Source organism: Canis lupus, chromosome 33 (genome assembly GCF_003254725.2).
Source record: "Canis lupus dingo isolate Sandy chromosome 33, ASM325472v2, whole genome shotgun sequence".
In the NCBI taxonomy this organism is placed as follows: domain Eukaryota; kingdom Metazoa; phylum Chordata; class Mammalia; order Carnivora; family Canidae; genus Canis; species Canis lupus.
In genome coordinates, this window is record NC_064275.1 from 11,538,758 (window position 1) to 11,555,765 (window position 17,008).

Below are 17,008 nucleotides of genomic sequence, written 5' to 3' on the forward strand. Positions count from 1 at the left end.
GAGAGAGAGGCTGAGACACAGGCAGAGGGAGAAGCAGGCTCCATGCAGGGAGCCCAGCGTGGGACTCAATCCCAGGTCTCCAGGATCATGCTCTGAGCCAAAGGCAGGTGCTCAACCACCGAGCCACCCAGGCATCCCAAAATACATTTTCCATACAGAATGCATAATTATAACTTACAAAAAACCTATTCCTCAATTTTAAAGCTGTATAAAAACAAAAGATCAGTGGAAGCTAACAAATCTACTTTTCTATGCATAGCCCTAATTTTAAGGCACATGTGTATTAGTTAAAGCATCTGAATAATGAAACCAAAAGAAGTGAAGAATCACAGAAGCATATAGGAGCTAATGAGAGTTCTTTAGCTACTTCTGTAATTATGTGTTTTAAAAGGGACTAGGCAGGGATGCCCGGGTGGCTCAGCGTTTGAGTGTCCACCTTTGGCCGAGGGCATGATCTCGGAGTCCCACAATCGAGTCCCGCGTTGGTCTCCCTTGCATGGAGCCTGCTTCTCCCTCTGCCTGGGTCTCTGCCTCTCTCTCTGTGTCTCTCATGAATAAATAAATAAAATTTTTTAAAAAAAAAGGGACTGGGCATTTTGGGTCCACAGGTGTATTTTGTTTTTTTTTTTACCTAAAACTTTTCATGGTACGTCTACTTAAAAAGATTCTTTTCCTTTCCCATCCCAGCAAGCATAAATAAGACATAAAAAAATTAAGATTACCTATGCTGTTTTAAAGTGAAACAGCTTATAAGAAAATACGTGCACACATTAAATATAGCTTAGGTAAGTGTTTAACCAACATTAAGGTACCCTCATACCTTTCATAAATAACTGAGGCACTCTAGCATTTAACATCCACACTAAGAAGTCATTCAGGCTCCCCACAAAAAACACTTTTTCCAGAATGAACAGTTAGGTTTAAAGTAGGAAAATAGTTTTTCTCTCTTCCTTCATAAGGGGAAGAAACAAGGTTTCTACTACTTCAAATGTCCTTGTATTATGTGAAACAAATTATTTGTAAAATTATCAGAAACCTTTAAAGAAAGGAGAGGTTCTATCATAAAATAGTATTAGGTAACACAGTCTTTTTACAAAATGTATTTAAAAATGATTGAAAAAAATAAGCTAATGGCCTACACAGGCATACCTCATTTTATTGTGCTTTGCTTTACTGCACTTTGTTGGTTTTGGTGGGGTTTTGTTTGTTTTGTTTTGTTTTTCGAATTGAAGGTTTGTGGCAACCCTATATTGAGCAATTTTACCATGGCACCATTTTTCCAACAGCATTTTTTCACTTCAAGTCTGTCATTATTTGGTAATTTTTTTAAAGATTTATTTCAGAAAGAGAAAGCAAGGAGGGGGAGGGGGAGAGAAGCGCAAGCAGATACCCCGTGGAGCACAAAGCTCAATGTGGGGGAGAAAGGGGCTCAATTTTGCAACCCTGAGATCATCACCTGAGCCAAAAAGATGGCCTGTATTCTGGTAATTCTTAAAATATTTCAGATATTTAAATCATCATATTTCTTATGGTGATCTGTGGTCTTTGATGCCACTGCTATCATTTTGAGGGGCACCACAAACCATACTCATATAAGATGTCAAATGTAACCCATAAATGTGTGTTCTGACTACTTCATTGACCAGGTGTTCTGCCATCTCCCTTCCTCTCCTCAGGCTCCCTATTCCCTGAGACAACAATATTGAAATTAGGACAGTTAATAACACTATGATGGCCCGTAAGTGTTCAAATGAAAGAAAGACATCACACTTATCTCCCCCTAAAATAAAAAACTAGAGATTATTAAGCTGAATGAGGAAGGTATGTTGAAAGACAGCACAGGCTGAAAGCTAGGCCTCCTGCACCAAACAGCTGGCCAAGTTGTGAAAGCAAAGGAGAAGTTCTTGAAGGAAATGAGAAGTGCTACGCTAGTGAACACAGGACTGATAAGAAAGTAAAACAGCCTTATTGTTGATATGGAGAAAGTTTTAGTGGTCTGCAGAGCAGACTCAAGCTAGCCACAACCTTCCCCCTTAAGCAAAGCCTAGTCCAAAGCAAGACCCTAACTCTTCGATCTTAGGAAGGCTGAGAGATGAAGAAGCTACAGAAGAAAAGTATGAAGCCAGCAGAGGTTGGTTCATGAGGTTTAAGGAAAGAAGCCATCTGTGTAACATAAAACTGCCAGGTGAAGCAGCAAATGCTGATCGATGTAGAAGCTGCAGCAAGTTCTCCAGAAGATCTGGCTAAGGCAATTAATGAAGGTGGCTACACTAAACAAGAGAATTTCAATGGCGATAAAATGACCTTCTAGTGGAAGAAGATGCCATGTAGGACTTCCTTAGCTGGGGGGGTTGGGGAAAGCCAGTGCCTGGCTTCAAAGCTTCAAAGGACAGGCTGACTCTTGATAGGGGCTAATGCAACTCGTGACTTAAGATGAAGTCCATGCTCATTTACTGTTCTGAAAATCTACAGCTCTTAAGAACTATACTAAATCTACTCTGCTGGTGCTCTAGAAATGGATGTGTGGATGAAAACACACCTGTTTACAACATGGTGTAGTGAACATTTTCAGCCCCCCTTTCAAACATAATTCTCCAGGCAGAAAGTTCCCTTTCAAAATATTACTGCTGACTGTTGATACATCTGGTCATCCAAGGGCTCTGATGGAGGTGTACAATGAGATTAATGTTGTTTTCATTCTTGCCAACACAACAGTCTACGGGTCAGGGAGTAATTTCAACTTTCAAGTCCTATAATTTTTTTTAAAGATTTTATTTATGAGATAGAAAGAGAGAGAGCCCTAGATGGGTAGAGGGAGAGATCCTCAAGCAGACTCCCCACTGAGTGTGGAGCTCAATGTGGGGCTCAATCTCACAACCCATGAGATCGTGACCTGTGCCAAAACCAGGAGCAGGATGCTCAACTAACTGAGCCACTCAGGAGCCCTCAAGTCTTATTTAAAAGATATTTTGTAAGGCTATAGCTGCTCTAGATAGTGAGTCCTCTGAAGGATCTGGGCAAAGTTGATTGAAAACCTTCTGGAAAGGATTCACTATTCTAGATTCCATTAAGGATATCTGTGATTCATCGGAAGAGGCCAAAATATCAACAGTCACAGGAGTTTGAAAGAGGTCGATTCCAACCCTCGTGGATGTCTTTGAGGGGTTCAAGATTTCTGTGGAGGAAGTAATTGCAGATGTGGAAATAGCAAGAGAACTAGAATTAGAAGTGGAGCCTGAAGATGGGACTGAATGACCACAATCTCATGATACAACTTTAATGGATGAGGAACTGCTCTTTAGGAATGAGTGAAGAACATGGTTTCTGGACATAGAATTTACTCCTGATAAAGATGCTGTGAAAATTGTTGAAACAACAATAGATTTAAAATATCAGTTGATAAAGCAGCGGCAAAGCTTGAGAGGACGGATTCTAGTTTTTGAAAGAAGATCTACTGCAAGTAAAATGCTTTCAAACCCTACTGTGTGCTACAGAGAAATTGTGAAAGAAGAATCAACCAATGCAGCGAACTTCATTGTTGTCTTATTTTAAGAAACTGCCACAGCCACCCCAGCTTTCATCACCCTGGTCAGTAGTCATCAACATTGAGGCAAAAACCTTCCACCAGCAAAAAGATTATGACTCACTAAAAGCTCAGATGATGGTTAGCATTTTATAGAAATTAAGTAGTTTTTAATTAAGGTAAATACATTGCTTTTTAAAGATATGATGTTATTACACGTGTAATATTCTATGGTATAGTGTAAATATAACTTTTATGTGCACTAGGAAAACAAAAAAAATTTTTGACTTGCTTTATTTTGTGATATTCACTTTATTGTATGGGTCTAGAACTGAACCTGCATCATGAAACTAGTATAAACTGAATATTTGCAAAAGCACAATTTCTGTAATCATTTATCTAATTTCTTATCCTATACATCTAAGTAGAATTATAAATTCAAAGTTGTAATGAAATAAAATGTATTCCATAAGTATTGTTGACAAGAGTTAATTTGCCTCCTATTAACAGGTCCTTTCATAATTTAAAAGTTAATCCCACACAATTTTAGTTTCTTACATAAATCAGTCACCAGATCCTTGCAAACTAGTGCCAAACAGAATCGTAAATCAGAAAAGGGAAATTCTTATAACATGGGAAACATGAAAACCAATATTATACCAACATTTGTTGAAAGCATGTTTCAAAGAAAGTAAATCTTACTGTAGACTAAAATAATATAAAATTGCATCAGAACATAAGCAAGCTTGTGTTCTGATCAATTTTATTTCACTTACTATAGAATTACTACAATCATAAAGATTTTAAGTGGGATTTTTTTTTCATTTTTGTGACTACTTGAATTGAATGCAATAGATGATACACAATTTAGTGGTGGAGACAAATTCAAAACACAAATTTTAAGTTTTCATGTTTAGGTCATTCCATGAAGATATACAAAAGAATAAAATGATAGCATCTAGCTTTTATCACTGAATGACACTTGCTTCTGAAAAGCTATGCGAAGATAATTTTAAAGGACAGATTAAAAAATTAAAACAATAAATAGGACAAGAAGGATAATATCACAGTCATACATATTAGTGAGAAAATGGGGAAAAACACCCCCAAATTTTCCAAATGAGGAATTGGTTAAATTAATGACATACTATTTTGATGGAATATTATGTAGCAAATGAAAATCAATAATTATATTAATGAAAAAGATTTATTGACATGAAAAAATATTTGTAACAAACGGTTGAATGAGCAATGTAAGTCTAAGTAAAACAGTGCAAACCACTGGAATCTCCTATGCAGAACCTGATAAAGTTACTATTTATTGCCAAGTTTACTATTTCCTTTCTCACCAAATGAATGCCGGAGGTAGAGGGGAGAAGCTGGGATACAACCTCAGCAAACGCCCACCCATAAAATTTGAATTGTCAGTTACTGGGCTACAAAGACAAAGTAAAGTGAGAAACTAAATAGGAAATTCTAAAAATTCCTTTGCATGACTGTTTTCAAAGCTAACAAGCAATCACCAGCCTCATAGCACCAGATACTCCAAACTTAAGCCCTAAACTTATAGCAATGACCAAAAACACCACCAACTTCGAAATTATAGACTACCAAAAATGAGACTATTTCTCATGCTTGTGTGTGAAAGAGAGAGATGTACACATACATGTGCACACAAATGAACATATGCACATCACCTGCACACACAGGGAAGATTAGAAAAATGGAGAGGATTAAGCCCAAATAAAAAGCTTACCTGAAAGAGCCTGGTAAAAATATCAAATTCAAAAACTGAAATGTAATCATTACAAGTTAAATCAATTGTTGATTTCAGAGCCATTGCTTCCAGGCCAGAGCTAATTTGATGAACCTCATGAAGGCACTGTCTGAATACTTTCCATGGTACAATAGTTCTGTGCAAGGGGGAAAAAAAAAAAAGGAGTAATTGAATCAAATGTCATTTAAGACTATCTTCCACCAAAACAGCACAGTTCAATCATAACATTAATTAATTGCATTTGTCCAAAATGATAGAGTTGACCAAAAAAATAAGACAAATAGGTGTTCATAATTTAGAACCCCTGTAATGGGTTTTGCTAAATGGATTATTTCCCATTTGATAAGAATGTGACAGAAATCTAAATCAATTTCTCTCTCAAACAATCCCTGGCTATAAAGATATTTCTAAAAATACATTCAAAAGAAAGGAGTAAGTCAAAGTCCTGTGTGTCTGACCTCTTGCATACACAAGACTTTGAATCAAGTTAAATTTCCCCTCTCTTTATTTCCTTAAAACAACTATAAACTATGGGCTCATATAAGAGTAGGAATTCTTTATTTAAGGTCCAAAAGAGTAATTAAATCCACCATTTTGCGAAAGCTCAGGTGAAAAGTCATGAAGGCATTTAACTCTTACTCCCTTGTGTTCTGCAGATAAAAAAAAGGACAGTATCTAACCTTTCATATGAATACAAAAGGAAACTTAAAATTTTTTAATCAACCACACTAGTTAGCATATAGAAACTTACTTATTAAAAACTTATTTTTCTTAAATATCATCATGCATCAAAATTTTAATTAAGTAAAAGCATTTACATTGTTTAAAAGTTTAGAAGGGTAAAAAATGGTATCCTGGGAGATCTCCCAGTCTGTCCCCCACCTGACCAGTTTCTGACATTCGCCACCTCCTCCCCACCATGAAAATAAGTAACACTCATTATTCATCCTTTAGTTAATTTTCCTCCTTTTGGGATGTTAGATGCCTGCTCCTGAAGAGGTGGAAGAAATCATTCATGTTTTTAAAATATTAAGCTGCAGTTTTCATAATAGGGCATCATAAGAGCTATATATACCCTCTTATAAGATGATAAATATTTAACTCTTACAGTTTTCTTTACTAGCACCTTTTAAGAAATAAAAGACTCAGGCAGAAAGGCCTACATTGGCCCTATCCTGTCCAATTCCCCCAGTGAAGGATTATCATAAATGTACAATTATATATTCATTCAATAATTATCTGTTGCAGTGGTTGTCAAACTTGAGCATTCATCAGGATGGCTGAAGGGCTCATGAAGACAGAAATTGCTGATCCACAACCCATGATATTCTAATTCATTAAGACTGAGGTGGGGCTAAAGACCTTAGAATTCTAACAAGTTCCCAAGTGATGCTGATGCTGCTGGTCTGGGGACAACACTTGGAGAGTCACTGATCTCTTAATTGCTAAGGCACAGCACTGTGGATAAATACAATCATGAAAATACGAGATACTATCTGTCCTTGAAGAACATACATATAGGGTACAAATAAGACGTGTAATGCTAAAAAAAAAAAAAAAAAATTGGGGGTGGGGTGGGAGTGGATATATAAGGACGTCCTGGAGGAATTCCAGAGAAGGAGTGGTCTGCAGCAAGATGAATAAATGAATGGTGGGACAGGCTTACGATACTATGCTGTACTTATAAAAAAAAAAAAAGTTTAGGTTTGATATACCACTAAAAGAAAGAAAAATATGAGACTGAATACATCAAAAGGCTTTTCTCTATGTATGAAAAAAACAGGAAACCGCAGAGAACCGAAGAGAGCCACCACATCAGACGCCGTTTAGAAGAAACACACGTCAGGCTCTGATTAAGGTTAACAAAATGCTGCTGTTTTAAGAAAACAAGGAAAACTTCTGATAATGTTAGAAGGCTATTGATTTATGGCAAAGTGTAAATATGCACTTGTGTCCAGTTTCATTAGTTACAGTGAAAGTAGTGCTTAAGAAGCACACTTTTTTTCCTAATTAAGGTTCAAATATTCAACACATAAAAGGGACGTGAACCATAGTATTCAAATTTTTAAAAATTACACAAGGAACTACTGATTTAAGAATAGTGTGTGTTTTACTTTTGCATGGAAGTATTAAGAGAAACTTGTGTATGAAGTATACAAGTAAATCAATTGACCAGACACGTTTGGTATCTGTTACTATATAAAAAAAAAAAATGATCTTCATTCCAAAATTTAAGGCGCTTGCAGATCATAACTCCTTTCAATACCCAATGACTTCCCAGAGCAAATTATTTAAAAATGTGCAAACTTCTAAAATTGTAGTCTAACATACCACTTTGGGAGCAGCTACATTTCCACAGTACTTGTATAAATGACACTTGCTCACAGTTCACTTGTGATAAACCTAAGGTCCAAACAAGCTTGATTAAGGGTAGTAACGGGGATTAAGAAGAAAGAGCATTATTTGGTAAACTAACTATATACAAGATTTGTACAACAGGTACCTCTGCTTTGATCACCTGAGCCAAACATCCACCATAGAGAATGGTGGGGAGGAGGAGAATTTCATGAGTGAGGAACAGAAATAGCATGCAATGATGTCTTCAAAAAACAACTGTTCTAAGACTGTTGCACTAAGGATCTAACCTTTCCAAAGAGGACTTCAAGTTGCCACCACCTTCTTTCCTAATGTGTATGGGGGGAGGGGGAAACGGAGAGGATGGCTTTTCACACCTTTAATTAAACTGTAGCCACAGCACAGAGCAGTGTGGTTTCTACTGTCTTTCCCTAGAGATGAAGCGAGTCAGAGAAAATATTAATGACAAATTGCTTTACAAACACTTGTAAACTTCATGGTGCTGGCAGAGATCTGGGAATAGAAAAGAGGAAGAAAAAGAGAAGGAAAAGAATATAAAAGCTTCAAGCTCTCACCAACCAGAAATACTTTAATTTGTCCTTTTTGCCACTTACAATTATGTCACTTTAATTACAAGTTGAGTTAATTTAAAATCAACTAAAAAGTACAAGTAGCTGTTAATCCACAAAGAATGGAATACAAGGCCAATGGTTAGCCAGACACAGACTTCCAATAGGGGTACAAGCTGCCATTTATTGATGTATGCTTTACTGACTGACTGATTGACAGTCTACCCTCTCTGTCAATCACCACGTATTTTATATCTCTTACTGGAGTCTATCACAATAACACTATGAGGCAGATAATATATTTATCCTCATGATACAGATGGGAAAACTGAGGCTTAAAAAGAGGTTAAGTAATTTGCCTAGGAAAGACTTTGTATATTCCAGCCATTGTGGTAGGTTCAGAATAGAAATATAAATCAAGTCACAATCAAATTAAGTGGAAAGACTTGTAAATAAATTGTGCCATGTGCAAAAATTATTATAGAAAAAAATGGTTGTGTCTTGGAAACCCCATGAGATGAAGCTCCTTGAAAACAGAAATTGTATCTTATTCTTCTTTGCTGAAGACAAACAAGGTGCACAACTAAAATCTGTGTAAACACAGAAATTAAACTGTGTTTAGGGAAAGCAAGAAGTGTTACATGGAGAAGGAGCCTAGAAATTTATGCTCCACTCGTTTTCTCCCTACAGAATCTTTTGAGGATGGAAAGGGTAATAGTCTGTTCATATAAAGTCAGAAGAGATAAGAACTTAATATAAGGCTACATTATTTTATTATCAGATGATAAGTCATGGTATGTTTATCAAGAAACCAAGTGTAACTATATTTTAAGTCTTTTTTTTTTATTTTAAGTCTTGAAAACAGACTAAGTGTACTTTCAGATAAAAACAGATACAGGGAAACAAAACTGAAAAGGTGTCAGTAGGTCAGCAACTGACAAGTCACTCCAATCCTCCAGGCTTTTCTCTTCCTCTGTAAAAGTGGAAGAGTATATTGCATATTCTAACTTGAATACCTTGCATTAAAAAAAAAAAAAACAATAAAAGGAATGGAAGACAAAAAATGTTAGGAGATTGTCACCAAAAAAAGAAAGGCAAAACATTTTCATGATACCACAAGTTCATAAAAGGACACAAGTTTTATTTTTAACTCCTATGAAAAAAAATCCACATAACAAAGGTGTTAATCTCAACAAAGGTTAGGGCATTTGAAAAGTCATACACTTCAGGTGTGAATGAGCATTTATATAGCACTTCTAGAAGGCAATTTGGCATCAAGCTTCAAAAGCCTACTTCTAGGGATTTCACCTAACAAAGTTACGTTAAAAATAAATGAATGAATGAATGAATGAATGAATGAACGAATATCCACCCATAAGTCTCTTCAATATAGTGTTGTTCATAATAGTAAAAAATTGCAAACAAATATGTTCAGTGGTAATAATAGGACATACTACATTCAAAGACTATAATATTTTAACAGCAATTAACAGTAGTACAAAAGAATATTGTCATAGAAAAGTGTCCATGACACACTTAAATGGGAATACCATTTTTGAAATTATATAATCTCTATGAATGAATGCTAATAACTATCTAGACTGTCTGAAGAGATCAATACATAGTTTAACTGATAAGAACTAAATCATGATGGGAGTTTAAGTGATTATTTTCTTTTTCTGTATAAGCCATTAGAGTATATTAGAAATAAATATACTAAGATTTATTAGTATACTAATATATAATTTACTAATATATATTATGTAATCATAGAAAGAATCAATTAAAAACAAAAATTATAACACTATTTGCCTCAGACATGGCTGGGTATGCAATATCAGTTAGCAGCAGTGGGGAATGAATGAGGTTTTCAATAAATGCTGTGCTGCTGGGTCAAATGGATATACATATGGAAGAAACTGAATCTTGACCCCTACCTAATATTATATAAAAATTCATTTTAGATTATCATTTTATCTTTCATATTTAGGTCTAAGATTAAAGGTTTTTTTAAGAAGAAAGTAGATAATATCTTCATTACTTTGGAGCAGGCAAAAAATTGAAATAGGACCCAAATGTTCAAAGGATAAAGGAAGATAAATTAAAACCTGTGTTCATGAAAAGAAAAATGAAAAATGAAAAAGAAAGCACGCATTGGGAGAAACATATAATCAACAAAAGATTCATATCTAAATATTAATAATAACTACTCAAAATTGGGCAAATGATTTTCACATACACAAATAAATCAAAATGTTCAGTAAACAAAGATATATTCAGCTTCATTGGTCATCAGAGAAATGTACATTAAAAAATGTACATTAAAAACACAGTGACATTCCACTTGACCTGACTAGTATGGCTTATGAATAAAAAAAAAAAAAGAAAAGACAAAGGATATCAAAGGGCTGGGAAAGACATGGAACAACAGGAACCTTTAGACACTTTTCATAGGTAATTCAGTTGGTAAGCCACTTTAGAAAACTAAAAGCTATTAAAGCTAAAATTATGCAGAAACTGAAAGCCAGCAATCCCATTCCTAGATCTACATCCAACCGAAATGCACAAATAGGTTTTTAAAAGTATAAAAGGAAAAGTTCATAATAGCACTACTGATAATAATCCAAAGAAGAAAGAACCCAATGAGCCTCATCAATAGAACTAACAGGTACAGCTGCACCTTGGAACAAGAAGAATGAACAGTCTGTCACATTCAAGAACATGGGTGAATTTCATAAAGAATGAAAGGAGCCAGTTTTTTGTTTTTTTTTTTAAAGAACTAATTGCATGATTTCAACTGTATATGATTCCATGATACTGGAAGTCAGGATACCAAGTAGCTGTATGGAACTTCCTGAGCGGTTGGAGGGAAACAGTGTTCTCCTTATTACAGGAATAGGCTATATATTTGGGTGGTATTTACATTGGTGTGTTCACTTCATGAAAATTCACCTCACAGTTATGATTTGTATACATTTCTGTATGAATATTAAACTGAATATATAAAACTTTAACATTTTTTACATAAAAACTCTACGATGAAGGGACACCTGGGTGGCTCAGTTTTTTTACATAAAAACTCTACGATAAAGGATCACACCCTGGGCTGAAGGCAGACGCTGTGTCTCTCATGAATAAATAAATAAAACCAAAAAAAAAAGAAAAAAGAAAAAAAAAAAACCTCTACGATGAAGAAGAGAAGAAAATGTGGGAACAGATGTAGTATCTGCCATAATATAAACAAGGAAGTCAATGTTTATTTGTTAGTTGTTGGTTTTGTTGCTGTGGTGGTAGGGGTGGTGATGATAGTAGTTTAAAATTCATTCTAGCTCAAAGAGATAAAATGTCACTTTTATTTTATTTTTAAAGATTTTATTTATTCATGAGAGACACACACAGAGAGAGGCAGAGACACAGGAAGAGGGAGAAGCAGGCTTCATGAAGGGAGCCCGACGTGGGACTTGACCCCAGGTCTCCAGGATCACGCCCTGGGCTGAAGGCGGCGCTAAACCACTGAGCCACCCGGGCTGTCCCAGTCACTTTGATTTTAAACTAAATGAAAATCTGTTCTATCTATAGTAACCCATTCCTACTTTTAATTTCATCTGAATTTGGTCAAAAGATTCACTTTGACCAACAAAGATATATTTAGTATCAATAACTTTAAATTGAGGGCTAGCTTTGTTTAGAAGATAATGAAACATTCATTACATATTTAGTATGTTTTGATTTTTATTGTGGATGCAAATATTAGTATCGTGACTCCTAAGTTTGTTGATATTTTATATACAGAGTTTCGCTAAATCTAATCTTTTTTCTGTAATTACTTCCATAATTTGTTAAAGGATATGAAAATAGATTGCTATCAGGCTATACTGTTCTTATTTTTCCATCACAAATGTTTCTAAATACAAATGTTTTTGCTTGATTTTGAAAGGCAAATGTTTTCCAGCAACCCACACAAAGAACAGATCAAAACTCCGGTCAGACAGTTACCTTACAACTCATCATGGACAGGATGGTAACCATGGTTATCAAGGATATTCATAATTAGATCTAGCCATTCCTGTGAAAATTCTTGACTCTCATACAGAAAGACACAGATGCTGGGTATTTGTCATTATATTTCGTCAAAAACTTTCATAACGTTTGTAGTGTAGACAAGCATTACTTCTCTGTGAAATGGACAAGTATCATTCTCATTTTCATATTCTGAAAGTTAAATTTAGAATCAAACACTTTTATAAGATTGAAGAAACAAGAAAAATAGCTGCTTCAACATTATTCCTGATTTTCTCAGTAATCTCATTCATATGATAGATTTGATGCTTTCTAACTTCTGGTCTCACAACCAGACTTTTGAACATGATAAATTTACTATAGCCATGAAATGGACATAATTCCATTCATTTTATGGCTTTGAAATAAAGTTTACTGGTAAAAATGGATGGGAAGAGGAACCGTAAATATAATCCATAAAAATATGTCAAAGTTCCATGTTTAATTTTTCCACTTAGTAGCCATTACCCATAGAAAAACAAAGATGTTGGTTTTAAAACAGTGAGTATTCTTTTCTTTCTGATGGACAACTTTCCTCAAGTTTCTTCAGTGTATTTTCTTTGAAAAGTTAGTGATACTTGCTAGGTTTGTAAGACACATAAGATACATGATCACAGCAAGATACCTTTGATCTGCTGAGGTCAGATTGAAAAGAATCAGGAAGTTTTAGATCCTAAAATTAGAAGGTCCTGCAACAAAGGGCCTTAAGTAAGGCTTTAAAATGATCTTCACTTTAGCATTAAGAGCCCAGCCAGTCTTACAAACAACAAAGTCAATAATAAAACAAAATTCCTCATAAATCTCTCTACAAAGGTCAAGTAAGTTAATAAGCAATAGGCTAAGTCTGGTAGATACTTCGGTTTTCTTGCCGAAGTTAAACTGAGGCAAAAGAAATATACAACTTCTAACAACTCTTCTACAACACTCATGCAAGAAACTGCATAACCACATGGAGCCTATTAAAGCTTTGGTTATAAAGGACACTTACAGAAGTTATTAAAAGAGAAAATAAATCAGGTTATAAGTTGTCTTGCTGTTATTACATATAATGGAAGCTTTTAAGTATCTAGTTTGATCCTTCAATACTATTATCTGGTTCATCTCCCTTTTTCTTGAAATTCTGTCTTCCTTCAATATCTGTAATACCACCTACCCCTACTTTTGTGGCAATATCCTCAAATTTCTTCTATGCATTCTTCATTTATCAGAATTCCTTTTTTTTTTAAGATTTTTTTATTTAAATAATTTTTTAATAATAAATTTATTTTTTATTGGTGTTCAATTTGCCAACATACAGAATATTTTAGAGAGTGAGCGAACACAAGTGGGAGGGGCAGAGGGAGAATCTGAAGCCGACTCCATGCCCAGCGTGAAGCCAGACTCGTGGCTTGATCTCAGGACCCTGAGAATATGACCTGAGCCAAAACAAAGAATCTAACTCTTAACTGACCACACCAGTCAGGCACCCCCAGTTACCAGAATTCTTTAAGGACCCATCCTCTTCATTCTCCATGGTCTACATCAGTTAGTCCAATGGCTTCACATAGCTTTCAGAGATTATAAATTCAAATATCTGGGAACCAGGCAGTTAACAGAAATGAGTAAAAAGATGCAGGTAAGGATTGCAATGAATGAAAGGAGAGTACATGTCAACTGGGCAGCTGGCACGCACGTCTAGCCTGATGCTGCCATGTCAGAACTCAGATCCAGTGGCGCCATCACTCCCAATTTGTCAATGAAATTCAATGCAATATTTTATGGAAAATACATTTCTAAAAGTTACCATTAATTTTTTAGTTAAATATGTCATATGGCCAAGAAAATATTCCATAGGCTCTCAATCTTCAAACTTTCATCAACACACTATCAATTCTAAAATCTCTATTCCTTATTCTATATTCTTTCTGTAGCCTCAAGGTTGTATATTCAACTTACTAATGTATGTCACCACATGGATTTATGTAGGTCCACAAAACCAAACATATACCCAACTGAACTTATCTGGTTGCCAAATCCCCTCTTCTTCCTATTTTTTCTTTCTCAATGAAGTGTACCCAGGTGTTTGAATAAGAAATTGAGACATCACCTTTGACTCCTTTAACTCATATATCTTAATAATCAAGTAAGTTAATTTTTTAAAGATTTATTTATTTATTCATTCATAAGAGACACAGAGAGAGAGAGAACCAGAGACACAGGCAGAGGGAGAAGCAGGTTCCTCGCAGGAGCCCAATGTGGGACTCTATCCCGGGTCTCCATGGTCATGCCCTGAGCCGAAGGCAGACGTTCAACCACTGAGCCACCCAGGTGTCCCAAGTATGGTTATTTTTATCTTTATGTCATTCTCAAATCCATGTACTGCTTTTATGTATATATATGTAAAATTTAGTTTGTGTACTGATTACATTCCAATATATTATTTTATGTATATTATTATAATTGCTACCTGGTTTTCTATAATAGCCTCCTACCTATTAGTCTCCTATTTCTAATTTTTTTAGCTTCTAAAGTGTGTGGGGATAGGGGGGCTAGTCAGACCCCATGGAGTACACAAGATGATTCTTTTCAAGATGGGAAGAAAACATTGAAATTTTACTTGCATTTTTATGTAGGGTTTTTGTTTTTCTTTTTGAAGATTTTATTTTAGTGAGAGAGAGACAGAGTGAGTCGGGGCAGAAGCAGAGGGTTAGGGAGAGATAATCTGAAGCAGACTCTGAGCTGAGTGTGGAGCCTGATGCAGGGCTCAATCACAAGACAGTGAGCTTCTGACCTGAGCTGAAACCAAGAGTCAGGCACTGAAATGACTGAGCCACCCAGTCCACTTTATGTAGTATTATTTATTTATTTTAAAGATTTTATTTATTTATTCATGAGGGACACACAGAGAGAGGCAGAGATGCAGGCAGAGGGAGAAGCGGGCTCCTCGCAGGGAGCCTGATATGGGACTCAATCCCAGGACTACAGGATCACGCCCTGAACCAAAGGCAGAAACTCAACCGCTGGGCCACTCAGGCATCCCCTTTATGTAGTTTTTAAAGTTTGTATTATATGTACTTTATTTGTATTATATATGAGAATACACATAATTTGTACAAAAATATATGTATGTATGCAGATGATAAATAACGATATGCTCAAAAAGTATTTAATAATAAGCGAGTAATAAATACAATCAAATGGGTTTGGAAGCCAACTGCTCAAATTCATTTTCATACTTCAGCAAGAATCACCCACCTTTTTAACAAGCAAGTATGACCATTTCCCTACCTAAAACCCATCAATGGGTTTCATTGTTCTCAGGGTCCAAAAGAACAGAGTTTTAAAAATGTAACTTTGTATACAGAAAAAGAAAGTACAAAGGGGCAGAAAAGGACAGAGCTTTCAAAGCACAGTTCTAGAGAAAGAGAGTAACAATTGGAGCACTTAGGTCCTTGAAGCAGAGTAACACCTAGAGTGTATCACACACCTACCCCTTATTTGGATTCCATGTTCGCCAAGGAATTCTGATATGGCTCCACATATAGTTTATCTACCATGACACATATATCCTCATCTGCCTGACAGTGGCATTAATCATTGTAAATTAAAAAAAAATTCTGAGTTATAGATCAGTTTATGAGCTCAGTTAAATTCTGTCCATTATATAAACATACTCTTGGTTCTGTGAAATCAGGTTTCAAGGATGAGACCAGAACCTAAATCATGGTGATTTCACTAGGTAAAGGTCACTTACTGAAGGATTCAGAGTGGAGAGAAGGAGAAAGATGAAAATAACAGAGGAAAAAAAATGAAGGCATTTATGTAACCTTGAAGTCGGCTGTATCTTTCTTTTGAACTCCAGTAGACACTGTAACAATTCAGTCCCAAACACAACATTTTCCACTGGACAGGCTACTAGACTCCTAATTAACATATGTGCAACCCATACCAAATACCAGCTCCTCCATGAGCCAGAGTGATCCTCCAACCGCTCCAGCAAATACATAATTTAGTATTTGTGACATTCCTTAGGCACCTTTCGAATGGCACATAACTAGTTTTAAATATTTATCAAGTCTGTATATACTATCTTCCTCAAATTGAATACATTCTGCTTAAAGAGAGAAAATTATCATTTGAGTCTTATTTGCTTTTTGTATCTGAGATCTTGTTATAAGGAGTTAAACAAAATAGGCCTGTAAGTTTGTTTTCCTTATTAATATAAAGATCCTTAGATTTTTTTTTAATAGGCAATAATAGAAGTTGACTAAGTAAGGGAAATATTAAATAGCAGTACTTGAGTTCTAGGTCAGTTTTGTCCTTTCTCTCCGAGCTGCTGCTGTCCAGTTATCTTGTACAAGTCCTTAATTTCTGTTGTGTACAACCTTCTTTAATTAAATATGACTAAGTTGCCTTTCCTTTGACTAGAGGAAACACTGATCTAGTTAATGTGATAGAAAAACACATATCTCACTCACTGAGAAGGTAAAGAAACTATTGTCCTTTGTTTCTTATTAAAAGTGAAAAGAAAATACAGGAAACCAAAGAAGGTCCATACCACTTCCCCAGGAAATCAAATGTAGAGACAGTGAACTGAGCTTTAAATAGATCATTTTTTTCCATGGTAAGCAGGACAGTTTCTTATGTTCTGTCCTATACCCAATTTTAGAAAATTTATTATTTATTTTTGGCTTCTGCTTTCAGATTTCTAGGGTCTACGGAATATCTGTCATACAAAGTTGAATA

The 17,008-nt window shown here is 35.3% G+C and overlaps 1 protein-coding gene across 15 annotated transcripts in view; it reads right to left on the reverse strand.

Moving 5' to 3' along the window:
• Positions 1-17,008, reverse strand: part of CBLB (Cbl proto-oncogene B) — a 409,638-nt gene that overhangs the window by 101,341 nt on the left and 291,289 nt on the right. For all 15 annotated transcript variants that reach the window (XR_007407886.1, XM_049105236.1, XM_049105235.1 and 12 more), the window contains one exon: positions 5,280-5,436. Coding sequence is in view for 14 of the 15 variants with exons in the window: in XM_049105236.1 (XP_048961193.1) it covers positions 5,280-5,436 (157 nt within the window). In the remaining variant the exon portion in view is untranslated. The remainder of the gene's footprint in view (positions 1-5,279; positions 5,437-17,008) is intronic.